Below are 19,097 nucleotides of genomic sequence, written 5' to 3' on the forward strand. Positions count from 1 at the left end.
TATTTTGAAAAAGAATAATCATTTGTAAGCAATAATGATCGATGCAATTTAAAACTTATTTATGTATACTGACGTAAAAAATAAACTGTCGTTCGTTAAGCAAACCCATACCAATAATATACTCAGTTCGCTTTCAAAAACTACGAAAGTTTCAAGAAAAATGGAATGCATAACTTTTAGGGGAATTTTGAGTCGATAACCTAATTCAGAGATAATATTGTTATCACCGGGCGAGACTTAAATTATTCAAAATTAGGCCAAAAAATTTCGCTGAGTAAATAACATACTCACTACTATAAAGATTTTGCAATGAAGTGATACCAATACGTTCCATAATTAATGCTGCCTTAAAATATGTTTAATATGCATAATGTTCACAAAAAATCTTACACCGCTTTAATTTTCGCGGACCTTGTTCGTAGGCATATAGTTAAAATTACAAAAATGCCTTAAATGACTCAAAAATTATGGTTTTCAAGTTTTTAAATATTTTAAAAATAATTTTGTATAAAATATAATTTTTACGCGGTCTTGCTATCGCTATGCTTACATTTCAGAAAATTTTGCACTTGCTATTAAAAAAACAAAATTTGATTCCCGTGCGAAAAACATTGACCGAGATATTTGACCTTAAATTCGATAATACTCAGGGGTCGTTCACAATTTGAAGAGAGAAGTGTTTGCATTTGTACCTAACAAAAAAATAAAGTATCGTTTAGAAAAAGGTTTCTCATTTTAAGATTATCTAACGAGTATTTTTATACATGACGGCGTTCAATACGACTATGAAAAATATTGATCAATATGTTTTTTTAAGTGGAAATTTTATTCACAGTCTTATGCAATTCGTGTTCTAGGAAACAATGGCAGTCTTCCTTAATAGCACATAGTTAACTCGTAATATTTGCATAACATAAAATAAATATATTTGTGCTTTAAGAAATTTGTATAATTCTAAAGTAATAAAACTTCACAACATTAATAATGCATTATTAGACTTTGAAAAGTTATCAATTATTTATGTGAAAATTCTTTCAGCATATCAGATGTAAATAAAGGACAAATTAGAAACTAATAAAATCATAAAACAATTTCAGTGAAGCGCATTTAAGGGAGAAAAATAAACCTTGATTTATTCTATTTACAAAACAATCTCTCAATGCAAATTGAGTATGACGTCAAAAAGATTTTGAAATTTTAATATTTCTGTCAATTTTTTATCGTGCAGAAGCCAAATGTTTAATGTTTTACAACGAGTGTAAAATGTTCCTGAATATAAGTATTATTAAAAGTTGGATTTCGTTAGTATTTACAAAACTGATTTTTGAGAACTTAAAAAATGCCAAAACCTTTGATCATTAAAAACACTTTTGTAATGGAATGTACATGTGTATGATTAACAGTTGCTCATATATAGGTTAGGTAATGACTTTTGTAAACACGATGTATATCCGTAACGAATGGAGATTTTACCCTTATTTCTAAGAGAATGATTCTAGAAATTTCATAATTGCAGGATTTATGTAATTACCCGTTAGCTATTAAAGGATTTATTCTCAGTAGCTATGCAACTGTAAAGATGGTTAGTTTCCAAATCTAGTAGAATTTAATTTTTTTCTGTTATTAAATATGCAAATAGGTGCATGAAACTGATGCCAGTTAAAAACTTAACTTCTCTAGTCGTAGCTTAAGTTCTATATGTATGTTTTGAACGTGATATAAAAACACTATGTTGAAAGAAATTGGGTGTACAAAAAGATCCAAAATCCAGGAATGCTATATATTGTATGTCATCAATTTGGATACACATATATTAACAGCTACGTGGTTCAGATCGGGATATACTGATATTTGTTTATACTGATATTTGTAGACGAAGATATCAGATATACTGATATTTGTAAACGAAGTATATTTGTAGATGAAGTATAAATATAAGACATAAAGCATTCATTGCAATAGAAGGATCGAATATATCAGTAGAAATAAGCGGATCGATAGCTGTATATTGGATAGCTGTATATGATGAATATTTGTATAATGTGAATGCGTGCAAATTTTACGTAGTTCTTCATAGAGGTATACGTCTTTTAGTCTGATATTTCTAAAATGTTTCAACTGCAATTGATAGTCCAAATAGTTGAAAATTCTTTAAGAGAACGGATGTTTTGTAAAAGGTGCTTTTAATTTTTGTAATGGTTCTAATGCTTAGACATTATATTATTTCTACATTCAATAATCCCCATGAGTTATATATTAGTTCACAAAGAGCTTAGATGTAAGAAATGTTTTAAACCTTTTGCTTGTTACAGCATGAAACACAACTTCTAAGAGTATCTGCTAGTTTGCCATGCATCGAAGTTGGAGCACAAGGTTGTTAATATTCACAAGGAGACTTACCTTAATGAAGACTGGTTTGAATCTGAAGATTTGAAAAATGCGTTCTTTTAGAGTAATATAATCAATTCATACTTCCTCTGAAAAATTCAAACTGGATTTTTCTAGATGTAAAATTCATAAGCTAACTGCACTAAATGGCATATGGATTTGCAGTAGAAGTCGAATTTTATGCAGACGTGTTTTTGCATAAAGATGAAAGAATGAAACAGGAAATTGACTGCATTTCAGTTTATCAGTCGCCTGGTGAATATTGAAAAAAAAAATGTCTTCGTGGTAGATGTAGCTGCCGAAAAATATAGTAACTTTGATTTTAACATAAGACGTGGTATTCTATTTTTATTATTTTACTCTCTTCTTTCTCCGAAAAATGAATTTGAAAAGTTAAGTATGCAGTTTCTGAAATTTTGAGAAATATAACTACAATCCTTAATATTTAAATTCGCAGTATATACTTACACACACATTTCCACTACTACTAATCTTACGCCTTGCTTAATGTACTTTCAAGGCAAACTTGTACTTCTTTATAACTAATACACATATTTTATTGTTGTTCTTACCCTTAAATCTGATCTTCCTCCGACCTCATAACAAAGTAACTGTCGCTGACCTGAGGTCTGGGGCAGCGATAATCACAAAAAAATTTCATATCCAGTTCCTGTCCAGATTTTATCCCAAATACCGAGAATGATGGAATCCGAGAATCTCGTGCCCTTCTTTTACTATCACCACTCTTTAATAAGAACTTTATCTGGGCAGAGTGCCATCATGCTGCTAAGTCACTATGTACACTTCGCCCCCCCCCAAAAAAAAAGGAGGACAGTTCTATATTTCCCATTCTACTGAGCCGATTGACGAAATTCAAATTGCATTTTTCATGGTCTTGAAAGCGTGACTTAGGATATGTATTAGATTTATATATAGCGTTGTTCTAATATAGCTGTTTTGACGCAAAATCGGATTTTTCCTGAAATAGCTTGCCAATGTTTTTCTCCATTTCGATTCTACGACTCAAATTGTGCCAAACTGCTACGTTTTGTAAAAATAGCACGAGTAGTTTTAAAAAAATTAGTTCTCAAAATTTTAGCTCCTCAGTGTTAGTTTAATCTGATATACATTTATTAATATCTCTTTTTTATTATACTTGCATGATTCATTCTTCCGAAATTCAAAATTTAGTCTTAATCCAAATATATTCCTCGCATTTTTAATTATTTATTATTAAAATTTGTATTTTAAAATATTTTATAATTTTTAAACAGTTTGTATTAAAACCTACAAAATTTTTAACAATTTAAAGTAGGTGTATTTCTAGGCACACCTGCAAAAAATTAGTTTTATTGTTAAAAATTTTATAAGATGTAGTACATGAATTTACATATTGGGGCGTTTTGAAATTTGGCATCTTTTTTTTTTTTTTTTGAGCGACAATAGCACCAAACGATAATACGTACTTTGTTAAAATTATTTGAAAGTATGAAGAATGACTTTTTCCGCTCGTTTACATCGGAAAAGAAAAAAAGGGAAAATGGGTTCCTGTAAATTAAGAAGTTCGCCAAGTGAATTATTATTGGCGAAAACTGAAAAAACACCAAAATAATTTTTTGAATTTTGTACCCAATTTTACAAAACTTAATATTTAGGCATAATTTGAGTCGTAGAATCGAAATCTGGAAAAAAGCTGGCATGTCATTTTGGAAAAAGTCCGATTTTGTGTCAAAATGCCTATGTTTGAATGATGCCATGTATAAATCTAATACATATCTTAAGTCGTGCTTTCGAGACATGAAAAACGCAGTTTGAATTTTGTCAATCGGCGCAGTAGAACGGAAGATATCGAACTGTCCTTTTTTTTTTTTTTTTTTTTTTTGGCGTAGTGTAAATCATCATTCTTTTCTGCGTTTCCAACAGTTTATCGGCCATAGCATATGCATAATATACCTATAACATAACTTATGAAAGATAAATTTAAAGGTAAATTATTATTTGCAGTCTAATACGTTAACAGATCTAGTAATAAACAACTATGTATGCAACTTACAAAGTATATTTCCTTTACCAAATTAAAAGCCAATGTAATCTCTTCACAAGGCATTTCATTAAATGTCACCTAATGCTGGAGATTAAATTCTGATTCACATTTGTAAGTGATCAAGTTCTTCTGAAAATGGAAACAAAACTGTAATATAAAAATTACTAAAGTTGTATTTATCTCCCGATGAAAAATTCTGCCGTATTTTTCATGTAGACTGGCGATATATATTAAAAACGTTTATGAAAGGCATGATACTTTAAGGCCAGTATACTCGATTGGTCTCCAATTATGCAAATAATATCAAATTACGCAGCAAAAGATTTCTTGGCAGACTCGAAAAACCGAATTTATTTTACCTGTATTTAACTTAATTTTTTTTTACAATCTTGATTGGTATGGTATCACAAAGATTTTTTTTTCTATGGCAGAGCTGACTGAATTGGGGGGGAAATAGCTGTCAGTTGGTGCAGTAAGGGATAAAATGTGTTGGTAAAGCGTATTCGCATTGCTATAAAAACAGTTTTCAAAGCGTATAACAAGAATCGGACCGTACAAACCAACTTTATCACATGATCATTATGTAGCTGTAACGATGAACCACTTTTGCTTAGTTCTTGCTTAACTGGTCTGAAATTAAGCGGATAAAAACAAACGTAAAATTTGCATTCAGCCATAACATACGAAAATAAAAACCAGTTTTTTTTCTGAAAGTCTGACATCACAGCATCTCTATCCCTTCGACAGATAGCCCTCGTGTGGCCTATGGTACTTATTTAACAAACAAACATGCGAGACAAGTTTTCTCTCCATGCTGGTATTTTCCATACATTTGAATTAGCTTGTCTAATATTCCTGAAAATCAATACAGTGCATTCTATTATCCAAGACATGGAAAGAAATCGTGGAATCGTTATTGAAGGTGCTTTCAGCATTCATACTTGGAAAAAAATTCTTTGTTCTACTTTTCAGGAACTTAAGCAGATTGTGTAGTCAGATTCGAAACGATAATTATTTGGCGCGAGTTCTGCCTTCCCTGTTGCACGAAAACATCTTTGAAGATAACCTTTCATTCAAAAATATTCTCTGCTTTTCTTCCAGCCTTAAATGTTTGTGAATAATATGTTTAAACCTAAAACATACTTTTAATGTAAAGCAAGTTAATCACGTCAGTAAAATATAAAATTATCCGATATTTTAAAAGTACGGAGCAAATGTAATGGAAAACTAATAATAGTTTCCCCAGTATTCATTATGTTTTATAATGCATGCGAATGTTCGTTGTCACGCGAGACTATATTTTAAAATGGTGCCTTAATTTTGAAATAAAAAGAATAGAGCCTTCAAAAGAGAATAAAGCATAAAGATTTAGCGTCAGTTTCTTTAACACGTTGAGCCCGGCGCCGAATTTGCTGTCCTTTCCGTTCAGCCGGCGCGAGCGATGAAGCGGTGCAATGTTGCAGGGTGATCCGCGACTTCATGCACTGAGTAGAGCTTATATGCTGGTGAGCTTTGTCGGCTACCGACATACAAGCCCTGCCTGAGCGGGCAAAGCTCGTGGTCGCGAATGTTAATACTGTCGGTCCCGAGGACTGACGCCAGCCAAACCAAAATTCCATTGCTGGTCCCTAAGGACCGACGCCGACCACACAGAAAGTTCACTGCCGGATCTGGGCTCAACGTGTTAACGTAATGACTGAATTTTATTAGAGGTTTCATTTTTTAAATGTCATGCACGCAACTACATTCTATGCATGACGTATGAAATGTTATTTTTTATTTATATTTTTTAAATCTCAGCACCTCTTACGAGAAGTTAAAGTAAGTTTCAATATTTTAAAGAACGTCTGTGCATTATAAATTCCTTAATTTTTTGCAGCGGCTTTAAAAATGGTTTCTGTATGATATAAAGATACCAAAGTAATTATTCATGTGTGGTATATTCATATAAAAGTTGAAAACATTTTTGTATTAGGTAATGTTTTAAATTCCTGTTATGATGTAATTCTTGAAATATTAATAAATTCTCATAAGGAAAAGCTAAAATAAATAGTATATTATATATAATAGTACAGATGAGTTGGAATACGAAGCAGTTTCAGACTTATAGTGGGAGGTGACTCTGTAAATCTTCGGAATAAAAATTGCACGATTCAAATTTCACGGAATAAATACAAACTACAGTAGTGGAAACGAGGCTTTAGAGTACCTGTCTATAGAAAAATTCCATAATTCAATAACTTGTGAATGCTACCAACTTTCACGCTACCGACAACCGTTCACAGTGTTGAGATTTGGTTTAGAGACGACTAAATAAATGATGTTCTAAATTAACATTTTTGATTTCATTAAAATGTGCAATTATCTCAAAACTTCATTAGTCTTTTAAGCACTTCTAGTAAATTTCCGACAAAAGAGCTTAAAAATGTCGTTTTATTTGAAGTTGGAATAAGATTTCTAAAAACGTATACTCAAATTAAGGTGTACTTATAAACAGTAAATCTTTAACCTAATTTTTATGAAACATAATATTAAGTCATCAAACTGAATTTCTAAACTACCTCATCACCTTTTTACCTGTTACAAGAAAATTCGGCTAATGCAGTATCACACTTGCTACGGCAGTTTGAGATAATGAGAAGAGGCCCCCTTCTTTAAAAACAAATTGAAGAAGTAAGGCTGAGAAATACTTATCACGTAAACGTTATGCTAATTTATGGACATAACGCTATTTTTACATTTTAATTTTTAATATTGATAAAAGCTATATGCTAATAACTAAAACTGTTGATGCAGTTACCTTTTTTTTTTTAAATTCACTTCAGAATTCCAGATTTCTTCAATACGTAGATTTCTCATATATTTCTGTGTTTCCGAACTTCATAAATAAGTAATTTAAAGAAATTTATTCTTTTCTAGCAGCTCATCGCTGCATTCTTCTCTATTATTTTTTGTTGATACCATCTGAGTGCTTCTCTTTCTCTATGAGACCAAAAAGTGTCCGTAGATGTATAGATAAAAGTTGAACTAGGTTTACCTTCTTGCGGTACGTCATCATTCAGTATAATGTAAATTTCAATCAAAGTGAATTCATTCGCTAATTGAAGAAATGTATACATAATGCAGCAACATATATGGACCTCTCAAACCGAAGCGAAACTTACGATTAAAATAATATTCGCACCTGGAAATACATCTTATTGAAACGGAATTTCGTATGGAAAATCTTTTAACTCAGCATACAAATGATTAAATATTGGCTGTCAATGAATGAATAATTAGAACTGCAGAGCGTCCGGATAGAGTATAAAAGAAAATCTAGTTTTAGGTCATCACTGCCTTTAAAATTTACCATCTACTCCGAATGTCATATAAACATACGTCACCAATTGAGAGAGCACCTACTACTGGCCTAAAGAAATGCAGCTTGATTAAACTAAAGGATCACACAGCATTTGAGTCGGAGAAATGCTGCCATTCGCCGATGTTGGTAGGAATTGATGAAAGGATGGAAACATGCCAGAGCTCAACACCAAGAAAGCCATCGATTGATTCAGGTAGTACACATCATCGTGTTGTCCTTCCATTCGACGCATCCTGGGGCTTACATTTCAGAAAGACAATACTGGCCGTATATAGCAATCATTTTCATATGTAGCAGCGTATATAGCAGTATTTTTCTTCAGTTTCTGTAATTTTGACAATATTTATTAGTAATTTATCAAAGCCATTAATTTTGTCGTTTTTCATTAAAAGTCTTAATATTTCTTTCTCCTTTGCCATTAATTTTCCGTCAGGTATTTTGGACAGCCGTTAAATATGCATGGATATGCAACTTCTTTTAACATTGGACGTTTTCTCGGAATTCTTAAAATCGCCCCATTTATAATCGTGAATACATCTTCACGCACAATCATATCTTCGCGAAAATTGTACATTTTGCTCTGCATGCGGTAAAAGTGTTTCATATTATGTCAGCATATTAATTCAAATAAAGCCGTCCTTACTTCAAAAATAATAAAGTCATATTTCAGCAGTGAAATAATTGTTAACATGTAATTTGCATTGTTTTCGGAAATATGATTTTTGAAAATATATAAAATGCATAACTTAACTTACTTTGTAGATTAGTTTCATTTTTAAATATTTTGTATAATATTTATAAAAATATATTTTAAGTATTATTTATTTTAACAAAATTTTAACAATAATTTAGCACGTATTTTTAGTACTAATTAAATTTAATAATTCAAGTATTTGTATTAAATTTATATTTCATTAGATAACTCTACGTTAGATTAATATATTTAGATAAAATAATGAAACATTGCCAAATAAATCTTATGCGGACTTCAGATTTTTGAATGGGCAGATTTAGTCTCTTTTCATTCTAAAAGTAACGCTGATAAATTATGAAAAAGATGCTAAAACGACCACGTCTAAAAGCGGTCACATCATGACGTTTCAGCGACGTCGGCAAACTGCCAAGATGCAATGGCCAATATTTTGCGTCTTCGCAACGTTGTAAAGACGTTGTAAAAGTTACTACGACCACTTTGCAAACTCTCGGACCTGTTTGCCGCGTCGTTACGACATTGCATTGCAGTGCTACTTAGGAAGACACCTTCGACCGTCACAGAATGTCATCTATCTAAGCCAACAATTGGAAAGTGTTGAGAGAGTACATATAAGAAATCTTGAAAGAGATCATTCGTCAACTTTACTAATAATAAATGACAAGCTGGTTAAGAGCTAGCATAAGGACTAGAGGTAGACTGAAATATTATTGATTTATTTGAATTATATACCAGTATCTCCTAAATAAAGTCTGCCTTTACTGCATAAGACTGCCTTCTTACTTAGTCTATCTTTACCAAACTATTATCAATACCGTCTTTTCAAAACATTTCCTTGACTCCATTCTTGACTTTTATATTTATTGGTACACTGCATCAAATTAACAAATTAACTATTTCACCTTTTGTGTTTTTTTAACTTATATAACTTTTACGTCGTGCAAATGTATTCCATTTTTTAATACTCAGGGTAGAATGACAGCATGGTTAGTGTGGTAAAGATGTCTCCTTTGGCAAATATTTTACATCATCTCCAAAATGATTTAATATTTGCAATATTGCTTCAATGTGTCCAAGAAATCTACTTTGGAATCCAATCAGCTGTTTTTATTGTGGGTCAGCTGCCCATATCTTGAAGTATAGAAAGACGTGGAACACTAATTTAGTGTATTTGTTGGGTATTTGCTTCTCGATTCGTCTGCAAATTGATTCCTCTTGCCACACCAGAAAGTTTTATGCAAGTAGTTGCCAGCCTGGTTAGGTCAAATTTATTTCATACCTTTGTTAAGAATTATTTATTTCTCTCCCAAAATAGTTGAATCGATTTCACAGCGACGTGTTTTCCTCTAACGTCGTGTCTTTCTAATATTTCTTAAATTCTCTATTTAAAATATAGATTTACATTTTAATTTGAAGAACCGTTACAGTATTATTTTTAACGTCTAGATATTATGAAGGATGTGCAATTTTTAAACTGAAAACATTTTGGCATTTTATTATAAGCAAAGTTTTGTATTATGAAATTATATTATAAAATTGTCTTATTTATTATACTTCAATTCTTTATAATAACTTTTATATGAAATTAGCATGTTGTAACGGAAAAAGGGATATTTCGCGGAGAAATGTAAATTTCGTGAACCACATTTTGGTAGACAATAGTAAAATAGTGTTGTAGGGATGAAGTAAATAGTAAAATAGTGTTGGAGGAATACACATAAGGAAAATTCCGGCGTAAAAGGTTTTTAGAGAACCAATGAGAACACAAGACAGGAAAGGGAAAAATACTTATTGGAACTGCAAATTTTCAACGCGTACAAAGATTGTCATTTCCCGTAACTTCGCAGTTTCGTGTCTACCCTTATCTCCCAGCCTCAATCCCATGGATTTCTGGTTCTGGGGTTGTCTGAAATCTAAGGTATACACGCATAAAATCCATGAGATTTATTAGAATCGAAAGAGCCATAAACGTGAAATTAGATTCCTCCTGCGATGTACGATGTTTCTTTTTCTCCCTCGCCTTTCTTTTGTTGTCATTAGTCCTTTATAATGCTTTTCTTTGAAAATATTTTACGCCGGCAATTTCCGTCAAACATGTATTGCTCCGTCATTTATGTTTGACATCCTGATAATTTGCTCATTGAAAAAGTACATGTTGCTATTCTGAAACTTCGAATTTTTTTTCGCTGTTACCGTCACAATGAGAGCTCTACTGTTTCTACTAATCATTAGACTCTCGAGTCGCATACCTTCAAATAACAATATGTGAAATTTCATTTTAGTTGAGCGCTTAGGCCGCTACGGGTTCATATCTCGTTCATATATGACCGCACTGTACTTGACTATAAGAAAAAAGTAATGGGGCAGATTTTATCAGAAACGACTTCAGTGATTCAACACTATCGCTTTAGCTGCAGTTAAAGACAAATACCACAAACAAAATGCGCGTGCCGATCTTTCTAACAGCTAATATAACTATATAATAACATTTTATAATAAAGTGAAAAGAAAAAAAGCAAGTAATGACATTTAAGAGTTTATAAGGTGATCAGAAATTTGTTAACAGATTAGTGGGAAAAGTGAATTCGAATTCGTGATTGCCTAATTGAGAGATTTTTCTGGATAGGGAAACCTCAGGGCAGTCTAACTCACCAAATATGTGAGTGTTTGGAATAATTTTGATATAGGCCAAGTAAAACTGAATATGTGGTTTCTATCAAACAATCCTAAGTAATGGATTTTCCTTTTCTCGAAAATAGACAACGAAAATTGCTAAGCGATTAAGTCTTTAAATTTTGGTAGTTAGATTAGGGGATCCTGCAAACGGTCTGGCTGCATGGGCATTTTCGCGTTTTTTCCCCATGTGTAACGTGTACACAAGCCAATTTCCCTTAGAAAATCCTTAATTTAAGCATCTTTCCTCTCCCCTTAGACAAATAGCCCTAGAGTGCCCTCGAGTCTAGTAATCCAAACCATTTGTCTCAAACGTAAGATTTACTCGTATGTTTACTGATGCGAAATTTTAAAGTTCAGTTTGTTGTTCATCAAACCCTATTGATGAGATATACTTTAGTTATCTCAAATTATCTTTATAAGGAGTTTAGCATTTAGAACATCTCCTAGACAAGTGTAAAATCGCATTCATTACTTCAAAATTCCATTTGTAATACCTTTCAGTGAAATATTTGTGCTTAAATTTCAAGGCAATTAAATGAAAGAACTTAGGACTTTGATGTAAAAGGAGGTTTACTTATGTCAGAACTATGTTCAAAACTGAGATAACTAAAAGTACGAAAACTCGACGCATTGGAAAATCTCCAGTCATAAATTATTTTAACCTTGACATAGGCCATTAAAAGAATCTATGGGCCGAATGCAGCTCGCAGATCTACCGTCACAGTTTGCCATTACTAGTTTAAAAATGTCAACTAGTCTGGAAAACTCTATTTTTTTTTTAAACATAGGATTAAAGCAAGACATAATTTGTTACGTAAACTAAAAAATAAGACTTTTATAAAAGACTTATTTTTTATAATTGGAAAAATAAAAATTATTCACGAATTTAACCAACATTCAGTCGCATATTTTTCTCGCTTTTTGTCCGGGAAGGAGGAATTCGCCCTTTTTTCATTTAAGTTCACTGGGCACTTTTTGATTTTATGCAGCGTGCTATGCAAAATTAACGAAAATTCAGCAGGATATTTACGTTTTTATTTAAGTATAAATATTTACAAGGCATAAGGTGTCAATGCTCTTCTTAATTTATTCAGTGCAACTAACTTTGGAATAAATTTAAAGCTTTCTTTCACCGCTGAAGATAATTCTAAGACTCATTATGCTAGAGTGCCCAAGTTCTGTAAAAATCACACGAGTAGTTTTAAAAAATTAGCTCTCAAAATTTTAGCTCCTCCATGTTAATTAAACTTAGTATAGATGTATTAATATCTTTTTATTAAACTTATTTGATTCTTCCTTTCACATTTGGAAATTTAGGTTCATTCCAAATAAAATTCGTCCCTTTTTTTATGAATTTATTTTATAATTTGTATTTTTAAATATTTTTTATAAATGTTTCGAAAACAACTTTGAATTATAACATATAAAATTTTTACCATCGTCTTAAAATAGATGTATTTCTAAGCATAGCCAAAAAAATGTGTTTCTCATTCAAAATTTCCTAAGATATACGTGAATTTATATATTGGCACGTTTTGAACTTTGTCATATTTGTTATAAGCGATTACAACGCCAAATGTGGTTTATGCACTTTGTTAAAATTATTTGAAAGTATGAACTTTGACCTATTCTCCTCTGTACAATTAAAAAAAAGGAAAGGAAAATAGGTTGCTATAAATTAAGAAGTTTGCCAAGTGAATTATTCTTGACGTAAACTGAAAAAAAATGCGCAAAGATAATTTTTTTTATTTTCCCGTAAATTTCTAACCCAAAAATTACGAAATTTGATGTCTAAGCATAATTTGAGTAGTGGAATCGAAATATGGAAAAAGATTGGCATGTTATAATTCATAAAAATTCCGATTTTGTGTCAAAATACTTGTTAGAACAATGATATATATATGATATATATCCTAAATCGCGTTTTCAAGACATGGAAAATTATCCATGGACATGGAGTTTAATTTCGACAATTGGTCCAGTAGAACAAGAAATGTAGAACTGTAACTTTTTTTTTTTTGGTTCAAGGTGTGCATGTTTCTAAAAATATTTAAAAGCATAAACAAATAACTAAGCAATCATCTCTTTCGAAACTTTAGACGACAGTTTTGATATTGGATGCAGCTGACTGCAATTTGATTAGCATTACTTTGGAAAAGAAAACCATGCATTGTCAAAACTAGTAAAATATTCTGGAAAGAAATATAAATTACTATGCATATCTAACTAAATTCGCGTCGCTGCTACAATTTAAATATTTTATACCAAAGTTTTATGCTTTCGGTGTGCATTAGTCTTGGAATAAATTGTAAATTTTCAACTTTTACTGTCAACAGCCGTTACTTCAGCTTTTGTTCTAAGACTGAAAGTAAGTTAAATTTTGATACAAATAACATTTGTTTCGCAATCCATTATTCTCAACTGCGTTGTCTGGCATGCAGCCAACAGCATATTTCAATTGCTTAAGGATATTTTATCTTATAAAATGGGGAATTAGCCAAAATTGACAAGGATCAATCAACAGATGTCTGATAAAAGTCTAGTGACATGTCATGTTATCGTTTGCAAAGTAAGGTAGCTCTAAACAAAAGAATATAATGATGGATAACGAGGCAGAAATTTGGCTCAAGCATTTTTAAGGAGGAAAATATTTTGACATAAAATCGGAAGCAAATTAAACTTTCTAACTTTATCTAATGTTAAGAAGCTTTTGAAGTCATTATAATCCTTAAAACGTCATAAAAATAAAGGTATCTAAACGGCTTTCGAAATTACCTTTTATCTCAACTATCAAGAGATTTGCCCTTTGATTATGGAATTGATTTTTGAATTGGAGGTTTTAGGGTTGTGAAACGAAAGAAGGACTATTAAAGAGCCGTATTGTTTCCTGATTTCAGATTACTGACATTTATTAATTAACCTTTCTTATGGTTTTAATGACCATCTTCGGAATTTTCATGTGGTTGTTATAATAGGAAAATTAGAAGCATTTTGTTTGCATTTGTGTTGAAGGTTTATTTGATTATGGCAAAGGAAGGCGTCCGTCCACTCAGGCATATAGCCCTCATGTGCTTTGCCATAATCAAATAACTCAAGTTAATCGTATTTATTCGCATTCTGTTCAAAAAATTCCATTAAATGTAAATGTTTCAAATTAGTCTCGAGCAGTGGAAAGACTTTTTAAGGGAAACTGGCTTGTGTCCACGTCACACATGAGAAAAATCCCGAAAACGCCCATGCAGTCAGCCTGTTCGCCGGGAATTATACCCAGACCGAACTAATCGTGTTCAGCGGTTTTTCTGCTCTGCCGCTGGTGAGCTCCTAATAAACTATAAAAAACTGAAATAGCAGATGAAACTTTTATTAATATTAAAATGCGTATAGTTTTAAAATTAGATGCGTATGTAGTTTCTTGATGATACTGAAATTCAAAAATAAGTGATATAAAAATAAAGCTGAAATATAACAGAAAAGAGTTTTATGTTACAGGTGTTGGAGAAAATATTTGTCTCATTGACTTGGATCAGGCCTCCAAGACTGGGGAACAAATTGTGAATGATTGGTATAAAGAAATCCATAATTACAACTACAATAAACCAGGATGGAAACGAGGTGAGTATGCACACTCTTCCACCCAATTATTTCTTAATGAGGCGTTCTTATATTATGATATTTTAGAAACAAGATAGGAAAACCAACCAAACATTTACCACCTTTAGCTGACCACTTCTGAAAATAGCCTCCGTTTCTGAGAATATGAATACTGATGTTAATAAGTGTATTATTCTGCAAAACATTTCATACCTAATCAGGCATCAAATATATTATTGGATCACCAAACATGTCTTAATTCTTAGCTAAAATGTTTTTATATAATTACCTGTAAATTTTAAATTCTTACTTGCAAGATCAGCAACTGAACTTTAATATAAAATTCAATTTACATTTCGGAATAATCAAATTATTTAAATTTTAATATCAGCTTCCTATAATGAATATTGTGATGTTCTTACCGATTCAGTAGAACATGTAGGTGAATTAAGTCAAAACAATTCTTTGGTAAATACATACAAATACATGAAAGGAGTAAGGAACAGATTGATGAGAATCAGGTATTGAAATGTTTTAAGAAAAGTGGCGCAGAATTTGGCGTATGAAATATCATACGATTCACTTTTTCCATAAATTTTGAATATTATATATTGAATGTAGCGTGTATTTGGATGCTTTTGTTTATAGAATATACGATAGATGTCAAAAGAAGTCAGTATCTGATTCTAATCTGCTGTGAAACAGTAGTTGGCAAGATGGCGGATAATGGCAGATGAGAAATCTCATCATCTTGAACAGATGATGAAAACTGTAATATATTTTGAACAAACGAAGAGTCTGGGTATGACGCAAAGAAGTTTAAATTCTGATTAAAAAAGAAGAGGAAAGCATTATTGCTCCTTTAGATCAGGATCTCCTAACTGGGTCGGTAATGACCGTAGAAGTCAATCAAGTTTTAAAAGGATCAATGATGATCAAGCGGTCGATAGCCGAAAACGAAATGGAATTTATCGGCATAATCATATTCCTACTGATTTTAAAAATTTAATAAAATTTATAATTATTTATTGATATAAAGCTGTATCAAATTGTAAGGAAGAAATCATTAAATGGTACTTGCATATTATCCCACCATGATATTTGGCTAACATCGAACCATGAAAATTGGCAGAAATCCTTCCCAAATTGTGCCAAACGCTTTTGCGAAATTCTGTAGGAATTCGACTCTTTATTTAATAAACAGTCTGTGTTTGATCCACTTCGTTCTTCGTTTTCTTGGAAAAGGCTTCTCAGAATTTTTCTATTTTGCTAGGCTGTCCGGTTTTATTGGATTTTATTTAAAATGTTATGAGTACAAGCTTTCCCTAGGTTTTCCCGTAGGTCCAGTCATTAATGCTTTCTCAGCCACATTTATTTGACCATATCGTGCCCATTCACATACGTTTCTTGATGATAGGGATCCTATAACTTTGAAACTAATCCACTGCTTATTGTTTTGTTGAAAGCAGGCCCCAAATTTTAATATCCTTCGAAATACAAAGGAAAAAGTAAGTAATTATATCCTTCTTCAAAAAATAACATGGCTTAATAGAGCTGCATTACATAAAAGCGCAGATGTTATGGATATATTGTCACATCATGCTTGTCTATAACTGGCTCTAAATTGCGCTGCTTGGAAACTGTTTCACGTTCGAGGGAATAATACGGCGTAAGTATCCATAAAATTCATTTAGGAGAAAATGCAAATATTTATTTAAAAAAACCAATAATTTTTCATTATATGAATTTTATATTCAATACATGCGATATAAATTAAAATGCAAGAACAATGCTCGGTAAAGTTTAAAAAAAATGTATGAAGAACGCAAAATTGAAATCGAATACAGGAAATAGTTTGAATGTTTCTGAATAAGGTGATTTAAAAATTAAACAAATTTATGCCAAATAAAAAAAATTGCATCAATGCATCGAACGCAGACATAACATTGATTAAAATGGAACTATGCACGATTAATTGCAGTATTATTTTGTATCCTGTTTATTATACAGGAAAATGTAAGGGGCTCGATGAAAGAATATTAACATTAATTATTTTAAAAGAGATCGACGCAAGAAAAAAATTTGGGAATTAGATGGAGCTCTGAATTATGTGAACAAGTATTGTAAACATTCTTCCGTGTTCTTGTTGTAGATGATACTAGATACAGTGCCATTCTTCGTATTTTCATTTATAGGGTTCCCCACTTTTATTCTGCTAAATGAAGTGTCGAGGAACCTAGTGAAGCGAATTACCGCTTAGTCCAAAGAACAGAAAGCGTCAACTCAAGAAGGGTTAATCACCCTTTATTCACTCAAAATAAGATTAACAGTCGGCCCCTTTCTTCGGCCTTACAACAAGCCTCCACTTGGACTTAAATTTAAAAGTAAGAAATAAGAATTAACTATTACTAACTGAGAGATTTAGTCGAGGCTAATAGATTTCTAATATAGTTGGCCCGTAATCTTAAATTAGCCGGCAAACTATCAAAAGGCACGTAATAATACGGCCGAGCATAGAGAAACGTAGCCCAAAGGCAAACGCGGGCTATTCAGCATTCCTAACTCTCCCTCTGTCGAGAGCCCACCAGCGGCCAAGCGGTAAAGTCGCTGAACACTGGTAGTTCGGTCCGAGGTTCGAATCTCGCGAACGGCCTGGCTGCATGGGCGTTTTCGTGGTTTTCCCCATGTGTAACGTATATACGAGCCAGTTTCCCTTAGAAAGTCCTCCACGAAGGCATCCCTCCCCTTAGGCATATAGCCCTAGTGTGCTTTTCCATAATTAAATACACCAACACCAACCCTCTGTCGAGGTCAGTTGAACTTTCCTTTAATGCTATCTCTTCCTTATTTGCATTCAACGCGTTTCTAAAAACTTATTCCAGTAGAAAGTTGTAAGTTGAAACGGGATAAGGCTCACTAAATTAAAGTAACTGTTATAAAATTAAAATGCACCTTACATATTTATTAATACAGTTATATACATTTATACAACAAGCCGCATTGTGCAAGATTTTTTTTTCAAACACAACATATCACCATGTCATGAGTTTTGTACATACTGACGCTTCTGTGCCCTCTAAACGGCGGGTATTTTGGAATGCCATCTATTGGCAGGTTAAAACTGCTAGTTCGTAATTTAGTAAATAATAAAGCACTTGATTTGTTTTATAAAAAGTTCAAACCATTTCATAATTGGAAGTGATTAACAAATAATGAAGTCAAGCAAGTGGACCTTATTCCGTAAATATAGCAGTATTTTTGCTGTTACTAAAAACAAATTATGTATTTTTATATATTAAAATTATATAGGCTTATAGGATATTTTCGCGTTTTGCATGTAAAATCTTTCCTCCGAAATTTAAAGTACTGTTTGCTAACAGCATCTCAGAAATCTAATAAATTATTTCCTATGAAATTATTATATTACATTATTCACTATTTTCTTTCTTTAATTCGTAGTTTTAGTAATATAATTCTACTAATAAATTAATATTTGCACCATTGAGTATTAAACAGATTGTTGTTGTGGCCAATCTCATTTTTCTGACCTAATCAGAGCAATCCGACGAATTTTATTGTAAGAATGCAAGATTGCATCTGTTATTAGCATGAGCCTTGAACACCATATAAGTGACAGAACGACTTTCTCAGTTCCACCCCAGTTTTGAGGTCTGAAGGTCTCCACCTCTATTCCTTTACCACCAAACTACTTGTGATCACTTTCGGCTAATGATGTACTTTGAATGCTCCCATGCGACACAGACACTATAACACATCACCATGCCTTCTGTGGGGTTTGAACAGAGGCCCGTCTCTACATCAACATTTTTCTTTAACAAACTCCAAGATTGCTGAATAGGATGGATCCCTCATGTTTATCACCGAAAGCTGTGTTCTCTAAAGCTTCGTTCCCACTATGGTTTTCAAATCGTTAGTGGTCTAAGCTGAGCTTCACTACTAGGCAACCAGATCTTACTACGGAAAAAATTGGTTTAAGGATTATGCCTATAGTGGTGGCCAAAATTGTGGACACTTTCGGAAATTTTTATGTTTTTGAACTTCGTATGCTTATAGGAAACGTTACGTTTCACAAAATGCAAACTTGTATATATCATTTTAAACAGAATTTATTACTGAATTCAATACAAAACACAAAATTCAATTATTTGCAATATAAAAGAAAGTTAAACGATAATAGTTATCGATATACACTCATGTCCAAAATTATGTTTACATGCATAAATTCACGGATTTCTCAGAGACTACAACTTATAATTTAATGAATTTTCGTGGAATTATATATAATATGATGACACATAAAT

The 19,097-nt window shown here is 32.0% G+C and overlaps 1 protein-coding gene across 5 annotated transcripts in view; it reads left to right on the plus strand.

The window, feature by feature from the left end:
* The window catches only part of LOC118200486 (Golgi-associated plant pathogenesis-related protein 1-like), a 110,779-nt gene that overhangs the window by 63,635 nt on the left and 28,047 nt on the right, over positions 1 to 19,097 (plus strand). For all 5 annotated transcript variants that reach the window (XM_035372440.2, XM_085816804.1, XM_085816805.1 and 2 more), the window contains one exon: positions 14,674 to 14,796. In XM_035372440.2, coding sequence (XP_035228331.1) covers positions 14,674 to 14,796 — 123 coding nt within the window. The remainder of the gene's footprint in view (positions 1 to 14,673; positions 14,797 to 19,097) is intronic.

The sequence above is a fragment of the Stegodyphus dumicola genome, chromosome 5 (assembly GCF_044657685.1).
Source record: "Stegodyphus dumicola isolate Sdum_Otavi_A_Nest chromosome 5, ASM4465768v1".
In the NCBI taxonomy this organism is placed as follows: Eukaryota; Metazoa; Arthropoda; class Arachnida; order Araneae; family Eresidae; genus Stegodyphus; species Stegodyphus dumicola.